The following is an 8434-nucleotide window of genomic DNA, read 5'->3' as shown; positions in this document are numbered from 1 at the left end:
GTTCGCTTGCTCAACACAACCCAGTGTTACAATGTGCCATAATTCCAGCCAATCAGAGACGAGGTAGCTAAATTCTGATTGGCTGGCTTGACAACCAATCACAACGTTCCCTGCATTACCGGCTACAGCGGATGAGACGAGAGCATGTGCTAAAAGAAGTGATGGAAAAATGGCAAACATTAATCAGGAGTGCAGTCAAGAGAATAGAACCCCACAGCACCAAGTAAGTTTTGCTGTTGATGTGTTTATTGTTCATGAATAAGTAGCTAGCTCGCTATATCTAGTTAGCAAACAAGTACTGTGATTTGATGATTATCATGTCTCTTCACTTTCATCGCATATTTTCTTTGGCACTTATGGAACATTTTGTTGTACAACTTATCATATAACTGTCTAAGATACAAATTAATATCTAAAATAGATAAACGATTAATAAATTTTTGTTTTTTATTGTTCCGATTTAAATAAAAGCATTATACAGTAGTCAACATTTGAAGTGAATCAAAAAAGTTAATCAAAGTTGTCCTAAGGCAAGAACGGGTATTGTTTTGGTTTTAGGACAGCTTTGTTTTGATCCAGTTAAAATGTTGAATACTATATAAAGAAATGGACATTTTTCAATTTATTAAAAATGATATAGGGTCATCATGGAGAAATCGAGTCAGCAGCAAGAAACTTGGTCTCGCTGCTGCTCAACTCAAGGCAGGCAGAACCTGAGAGACCAGGGCCGCCAAGTTTTGAGAGACCAGGACCAAGCAACTTAACAGTGCAGGAGGAGATGGCTAGGTTCACGCTCACATTTTGTTCTGAAAGAAACATTATGAGCTCAGTCAATATTGTATTTTTAGCAAAGAGGATATATTTTAGAAGTCCCACTGAAGCTTATAAGCAATATTTCTCTCAACATTATTTAGTAAACAGAGGTTTAGTGTTTAGAAACATGGCTGGTTGCATACAAGATTTAGTCTGGTCTTACAAGTTAGTCATCTATGTTTTTCTTTAAGACTGGTTTTATTTCATTTTTTAATTCAGTTACATAAAAGCATAGATTGTTAAATCCAAAAAGTAAGACAAATTCATTATTGGCTAACTAGTAGTTGGTCAAATTTGTATTTGAGGCACTGTCTTAATATGGATGCTTTTTAGTGTTAAGAAACATGGCTGTGCTACTACATTTTGATACTTGGTCAGACTGCAGGGCTAGGGCACACTAATGTGTATGTCCTCTAAGAACACTGACTAATTAATTTATATTTGCACTTTAAATATCCACAGATCTTTTCCAGGATATTTTAGGCCGAACATCAAGCGTGGCAAAAAGAGGAGCATAACTGTTTCTAAACTGAGCAAGCAAGCAAGCAAGACCTTCTCATTTAATTTTTACCTTCTGCCAAAAAATACATCTGTGACACCTTTGTCGAATGAGGAACTTGAACTGCTGCAAGCAGGCCTGGGAAGACGGACAGTCTCTGTTCCTGAAGATGGTGACCATTCTGAGGTACAGTTTACTGAAATGTTTGGGAACATTGTGCTGTGGGACATTAAATGCAGTGCAACAAATAATCCTGTGCTGTATCCTTCACCTCTTTTACACTGTTACCTTTCCTTTTTGCCGTTTATCAAGATCTCAAGAATCCTGAAAGAAACCTTCCCAAAGATGGAGGGCCTTTGTGGAGGGTGGCTTTTGCACAAAGCAACAGGTGTGCAGGTCTTCTGGTCTAAAGGCCTACTTACACAAAGGGAGGGTAAAGAATAGCAGAGTCCACACCGCAGCTTTAATGAAAAAGGCACAGAGATACAATATCGTTGGAATCACTTTCAGAACTATTTTTTCCAGTTGATGAATGATAAAATACTTAATGGCCAATCCCGCTGTCATAAGCTTGAAATTTTAAAGCAGCAGACGAGTGTGCACTTAGAATAAACACATTTTATTATTTTTATAGTTATCATTCTTCGTGTGAACAGGCCTTAACACTATCTTCCTGGCCAACATGTAATTTTGTATTTGTGTGTTTTTATTTTTAAAGGTGGTTGTGGTAGACGCAAGCTCATTGTAATTCCTCCAGAGGCAGAGGGATATTCTGCAAAAAACTTAAAATCTGTGTCATCAGGTGGGAAGGCCATATTCTATGTTGTGCCACTCCAAGATTCATTAGACACCTCTCCTCTGGCTCCTGACTCGCCTCACTTCTCAAAGATGCCCAAGACAACATGTTACCAATGTAGTGAGGTGATGCCTCTCCAGATGTTGGCAGTGCACATCAAAACATGCATAGGAAAATTGTCCTCGGATGATGACCGTGAGGATCAGGTAAGAACTAAAGTAAGCTGTTTTTTTTTATGTTTTGCTAATACCATTGCATTATTAATGTATTTTCTTTAAACCTACAGATCTCTGATGTATGGGTAGTTGAGGACAAGAGCAAGGTAAACTTAGCACATCAATAGTATTAAAAGTAATTTGTTTCTATTTGGGTCAGTACTTTCATTGTTTGTAATGTACTACTTTTTTTATGGGTAACCATTCAGGTGGCTTGTCCAATTTGCTACAGAGAATTCCTGAAAGATGATATTACAATTCATGCAAGTGTCTGTGGAGAAAGGTAATTTGCATTAGTGTTTTATAATGCCTATTTATTTGTATGTCTCAATTTATGTACCAATGCCTTCTTGCATTTGGTTCAATGTAGTTTACCTACAGAGAGTTCCGTAACAACTTGTGCAGATGAAGGTTTTCCAGTCCACACCTCTGCATGTACACCAAAAAGGTAAGAGATTTTCTAAATTGTCTTGTCTTTTTTTTTCATTGGGAAAAAAAGCTAGGCTGCTAATCAGATTGTCACATGCACTAATATTACATAAGCAACCATATCTTTACTAAATCCAGATATACATCTGTTGATTCACATTTTAGAAATTTGAAACTGATCTAATATATCGTATTACATCCTTCACAGCCTTGAAGATGTTCTGACATTCCTTAAAGAGCAGGTTGACATGACAAAAGAGTTTAAGTTGTGTGTTAACAGAGAAGACCTTCCAGAAAGAGGCATTATTCAATGGAAGAGAAAGAAAACTGCATCTCCTGCCAGCCTGCTCAAGGTAGTCTATATAGGAGAGTCAGGAATTGACACTGGGGCTCTCAGAAAGGAATTTCTGACTGGTGAGTAACTTTTACTTATTTTCCTCCTTTTTATTTCTTTTAAGTTGATTATATTATGGCAATTGGCAAAAAAACTGTTTTCGCTTAAGACATGATTTCAGGCATTGAAAACCGATTCTTTGAGGGAATTGGGACCCAGGGAAAAAGTCCCAAATACTCTTTAACTGACCTTGATGACGAGAATTTCAGGTGGTTACCACAGTCTACTATCCGATGTTCATTTATTTTAATGCACTGTAAAGGAGGACAGCCTTGTGTAACTTTATAATTTTAATAGTCTTTTTTCCTTTTAAAAAAACAGAATAGTTGGAGAAATATTTGCAGTCAGTATTGCACAAGGAGGGCCTGCTCCTGCATTCCTGAGGGAATGGTGCTACAACTTTCTCTGTGCAGGAGAAGTTAACTTCAGTTGCCTGAGCAAGGAGGATGTAATGGATCTGGAATCTTATCTTCTCATCTGTAGGGTAAGCAGCTTAAAGTTCAGGGTGTGTCCAGTTTTTATTAAACATTAGTAATGTGATGAGATCTTGTGGCACAAGATCTCATGACATCCGATGTGTCTTGCAAGATCTGACTGATCTCACGAGAATGTGATGATATCCTGGCAAAACATTTTGCAGTGTTTACATTAGAGCTGCTCGATTAATCGTTTAAATATTGCGATCTCTATTCAAACACCAATGCAATCTTATTCCTGAATGACAACGATTCACATCGTGCATTTATGCTGCTGCTGATCAAGAACAACATAAACAGTCTTTTCAACCACATATATATATATATATATATATATCTCTGTGTTACATACATTTAAATAACAGAAGTACTAGGATAAAAGTTTATAGTTGGGTACAAAGCCTTATTGTCTACAGTAGCGATCAAATCGAAAGTATCTTAATGTATTGTCACGCTTACCCTCTTCCGCCAGGAGGTGGCGACAACTGCACGTTTAAAAAGTATTTACCGTTGAATCATGTATTCAGGAGATTGCAAAAGTGAAACAAGTCTTTATTAATTGAGACACTGACTCCTTCATTGTTTGTTTTAAATTTTGTTCAAATATATTTTGTTAAAGGCTTTTTAAAAGAACCACTAGTAAATTGTTTAGATTTCTAGTCTTTTTTTTTTCTTCAGAATCATGAGAGAATCATGCAACTTTAGTTTAAATGTTTATTACTGCATATAATTTATTAAAATAGTTTAATTTTAAAAAGTACAAGTTTATATCAAAATGCACATGCATTTTGTGTTTTACAGTTGAATAAAAAAAAAATTTTCCCTATATATTTTATCATCAAAAAGTTTAAAAATCTTGTCTCGTTCTCATGAAACTCTCGTGTTTCGTCTCGTGGGATAAGTGTCTCGTCACACCCCTATTAAACATGATTCTTAACCATCTCTTTGCACTGTTGAATTTTGCAGGTTGAAGATGCTGCAGATACAGAATCTCTAATGATGCTGGCTGATGACATTGTTAGTTGTGGGTACACTAGTCAGATTAAGCATGAGCTGAAGGAAAGCATAATTCGGTGAGGTGGTGGTTTGTTGTTGTTGTTGTTTAAAGAACCTGACATTTTATTTTAAAACATTGTCTGTTTTTCTTTAAAGGTCTATTGTCCTACACTCTACAACAAGACTGATTCCAATTTTGCAGCAACTTAAAAATGGCATGCAGTTGTATGGCCTGGTGGATCAACTGAATAAAAACTCAGAAGTATGCAAACCACTGTTTGTCCCAGGAAAGATAACAAAAGTATGTTTAATAAATATTTGACAGTTTATTTTTTTTATTTTATTTTAATAAGGTAACCACCAATCCTTTTTTTTTTTTTTTAGCCTGATGCAGACTTCATTATGATGAACTGTCAGCCACGATACAGTGAAAAGGGAACATCAAAAGAAGCAAGTGAGAGGAAAGTGACTAACTTCCTACAAGACTTCCTGCAAGAGCTTGAAGTAGCAGGTAAATATTCCTTTTCTATATGTTTTTGCTGCAATTTTCTTAAAGAATGACCATACATGCCTCTTTGTTCAGGAACACATAGGTTAGACTTTACTTTTATTGAATATCTAAGACAAGAATTTTGTTTATTTTGTTTGTTGTATGAGAAGGTGATGCGGCCATTGCTGATGAGGAAGGAGATGGAGTTCTGGGGGAAACACGACCCCTCTCTGTCCCAATGGTGCTCCAGTGGATGACGGGGCAGTCTCACATTCCTATCCTCCCAGATGAAAAGAGACGGTTTAAAATTACATGTAATTTTGATCATGATTGCATGGAACGACTTGGAAATCACTCTGTATGTTATCCAATTGTTAGTGCCTGCACTTGCACAGTAACATTTCCTGTTAAACACATGAGCATGTATGAAGAGTTTAAAAGAATTATGAGTGATGCTGTTAGATATGGAGGAGGATTCTTTAAAGTTTAAAGCATGTCAGACAGGTAAACACTGAAGTTTGTTCACAGCAGTTTATTTTTAAGAACAGCACTTTAGAAAATGTTGCACTTTAGCCTGTCTCTGCACGTAATAATACAGTAATGGGTCTTCAAACTGCATTAGTTACTGTTGTTTCATGTTCTTAAATTACTAATGTTCACAGCAGTTTGTTTATTGCCAACTCTTAAGAAAATGTTGCACATGTTCATTAAACAAAATATACATACAAATAACATTCAAGAAGGTATGTAAACTTTTTTTTTTCACATCTTTTTTTTTTTTTCAAATGAGAGCTGTTGAGAAGTGCTCTGTTGCACCTAAACCATGTGTTTGAACAAAAGGTAAAATAAAATGTTTGCGTAAATGTGTATGGTTGTTCTTTAATGAGCTATAGTATTGAGAAACTGGATGTACAGGTCATAACCATGTGAAGGAGAGTAAGACAGAGGATCAACAACTCTCTGCAGCTCAGTCAATGCTTGTTCCTCAAGTGGGCATTCAATTTCAGGGACCACAACTGCACCGGTAGTGTTTTCTTGTAGCATGGCACTTTCCCAGTCTATGCCTGGATCTTGAAGATCCTATAGATTCATGGAAGTATATAAATTAACATTATTGTTCACTGATACATAAAGCCTTTATTAACTACTGGTTTAAATACTGCATTTCTAGTATGTTGTTTTGTAATTTAAAAGTCTTTAAACTGTTGATTTGCATATTGTTTCTAAAGACAAATTAAATGGTTATCTCATGAAACAGAAAATGTGAAACCTGAAGGCTTTCCTCCTCTCCCAGACCTTGTACATCTCCCAGCTGCCATAGTTGTTCAGGGGAGAGATGTCCTTCTGTTCGCAGAGGGTGATTGTTCCATCCTTCAATGAAGGAATGAAGGTCTACCCTAATGCGAGGAAGAAAGATGTAATGTACCCCAAACAAGTGGTGGATGTCCGAGATGTCCAACAGCCCATGTTCCTCAAGAGTGTGTAGGACATCATAGTACTTGCTTGTGACAGCCATCCAGACATCTCTCCAAAGGCGCTCGATACTAAAATGCAATTCATTTATTAAATCAGTTTTTAGGAAAACACAAAGATTATTTTAAATTTCTAAAAATAACACATCTGAATCGTTCAATGCCAATGAAATGTGAGGCAGCAACTAAATACCGCTGGTTGTGAACACTCTTTCCTGAAATAAAACTTGCTCTTCCTGTTCCACGTGTGGTAAACATGTAGTGAGCAATCTCAACGTTTTCCACTCCCTGATCTCCCCTAACCCTACAACACAATTATAAGACTGTCAAATCCAGTATCTAAAAGAAGCCTTTTGTTTTGCAGATTTTATGGCAATAAAACAATGAAAATCTGTGACTTCAAGATCCCTCAATATTTCATATTTTTAATTATGTTTCGTAACTATGCATAATACCTTGATGGTAAGCCATGGAGGTGTACAGACTTCAGGAAAAATGAAAATGCTGTTGAGGCTTTATTATTAGTAGCAGCATCCAGGTACATAATCTGAAATAATATAACAAATCTGTATGACTTCCTTTACTCTGTGGAACACAAAAAGTGATATCTGCAGACTGTTTTATTTTTCATAATTCATAAATGGCCTATAAGGTTGAAAAAGAGTTCTTAAATCTTGGTGACAATAATTACTCCCATAAAATTATCAGACACATCAACATGTATAACTCTAAGGCAGGGGTTCTCAACTCTGGCCTGCAAAATACATTTTCCTGCAGAATTTAGCTCCAACCTTGCTCAAACTCACCTACCTGTAACTTTCTACTGATCCTAAGCACCTTAAATAACATGTTCAGGTGTGTTTGATCTGGGTTGGAGCTGAACTCTGCAGGAAAATGGATCTCACAGGCCAGAGTTGAGAACCCCTGATTTAATGTCTATGTGGATTCTTAGTGCCCTTAAATTAATCTCTAAACATATTAATGAACATTATTCAATGAAAATGTACCTTTCTTGAGTAGCCATCCACTCCACCAAACACAACAATATTGTACCTAAATGGGTTGAAAAGAAATAAAATTATTAGGCAAACTATATCTTAACTAATCCCTAATCTTCCACCACCAATACACTAAAAAAATGTATTAGGCCTAAATCAGGTTTACTATGCCCTCAACCTCTACTTTATGCATCAATTTGAATGTAAACATACTCTACCTTATCAGTTTATGATTGGTATCAATATGTACCAAGGAAAGGGGGCCTCGCACAGAATAGCTTCGCCGTACTACACATCCAAGTTGTGTGAGCCGTGAAAAGATACCCACTGCATCGACTCTATGCATAGACGCCATCATTCGCCACCACTGAACACGAAGTCCCATTGAAACCAGATGTCCTTGGACCATGCGGTAACCAGCATTCGGCATCTGAGACTTGATAGCTGAAATTACATTATCCAGCTCAGGGTCTGTGATTGTGCTGTATGTTCCTCTGACAGAAAGATCAAATTCTTTCATTCTTCTGTGAACTGTCCTTGTAGAAACACCAAGGCATTTGGCAATGCAAGAAACAGGTAAATGTGTATCCAGCAAATCTTTTAGTTTTTCCCTCTCAATTACAATTTTTGGGCATCCAGCACCTGGACCAATGACTGTTTCCACTTCCACACTTGGCACACGTGTACCCTCAATCTCAGACCTGACCAAGTGATAAAGGTTTTGCAGACCATGTAAAATCTCTGGAGGTATATCTATCTGTCCAGAGAATGATTCAAGAATAACAAGCTCATGGTGGCTAATAAACTCCAAATAATCAAGGTTAAGGGGTTGCTGATTTATTGCAGATTGCAATTT

General features: G+C 36.7%; 2 protein-coding genes across 2 annotated transcripts; one reads left to right on the top strand and one right to left on the bottom strand.

Annotated features, from left to right (window-relative positions):
- The first annotated feature begins 169 nt into the window (after window positions 1-169).
- On the top strand, window positions 170-4699 carry LOC141345255 (uncharacterized). Its single transcript, XM_073850138.1, has 11 exons — window positions 170-223; window positions 1268-1498; window positions 1625-1700; window positions 2031-2314; window positions 2395-2430; window positions 2533-2606; window positions 2694-2771; window positions 2961-3166; window positions 3256-3355; window positions 3468-3630; window positions 4589-4699. The coding sequence occupies exons 1-11, from the start codon at window positions 170-172 to the stop codon at window positions 4697-4699; spliced, it is 1413 nt and encodes a 470-aa protein (XP_073706239.1).
- Window positions 4700-5329: 630 nt separating this feature from the next.
- Window positions 5330-8434, bottom strand: LOC141345968 (uncharacterized). The gene is made up of 6 exons (XM_073850885.1): window positions 7797-8434; window positions 7588-7633; window positions 7036-7127; window positions 6774-6884; window positions 6379-6652; window positions 5330-6188 (listed from the first exon to the last, which is right to left on the bottom strand). The coding sequence occupies exons 1-6, from the start codon at window positions 8096-8098 to the stop codon at window positions 5988-5990; spliced, it is 1026 nt and encodes a 341-aa protein (XP_073706986.1). The 5' UTR covers window positions 8099-8434; the 3' UTR covers window positions 5330-5987.

The sequence above is a fragment of the Garra rufa genome, chromosome 11, assembly GCF_049309525.1.
Source record: "Garra rufa chromosome 11, GarRuf1.0, whole genome shotgun sequence".
NCBI classification, from domain to species: domain Eukaryota; kingdom Metazoa; phylum Chordata; class Actinopteri; order Cypriniformes; family Cyprinidae; genus Garra; species Garra rufa.
This window is presented reverse-complemented; position numbering and strand designations above follow the sequence as displayed.

What these genes read in the sequence shown, in the direction of transcription:
- LOC141345968 (XM_073850885.1), bottom strand. Translation starts at nt 8,098, where the DNA reads ATGAAAGAATTTGATCTTTCTGTCAGAGGAACATACAGCACAATCACA. An exon ending in ACCAATCATAAACTGATAAG is followed by an intron (nt 7,634 to 7,796) that starts GTAGAGTATGTT and finishes CAACCCATTTAG; the next exon opens with GTACAATATTGTTGTGTTTG. An exon ending in CTCCATGGCTTACCATCAAG is followed by an intron (nt 6,885 to 7,035) that starts GTATTATGCATA and finishes ATTGTGTTGTAG; the next exon opens with GGTTAGGGGAGATCAGGGAG.
- LOC141345255 (XM_073850138.1), top strand. Translation starts at nt 170, where the DNA reads ATGGCAAACATTAATCAGGAGTGCAGTCAAGAGAATAGAACCCCACAG. An exon ending in GCAAGTGTCTGTGGAGAAAG is followed by an intron (nt 2,607 to 2,693) that starts GTAATTTGCATT and finishes GGTTCAATGTAG; the next exon opens with TTTACCTACAGAGAGTTCCG. An exon ending in CTTATCTTCTCATCTGTAGG is followed by an intron (nt 3,631 to 4,588) that starts GTAAGCAGCTTA and finishes TGAATTTTGCAG; the next exon opens with GTTGAAGATGCTGCAGATAC.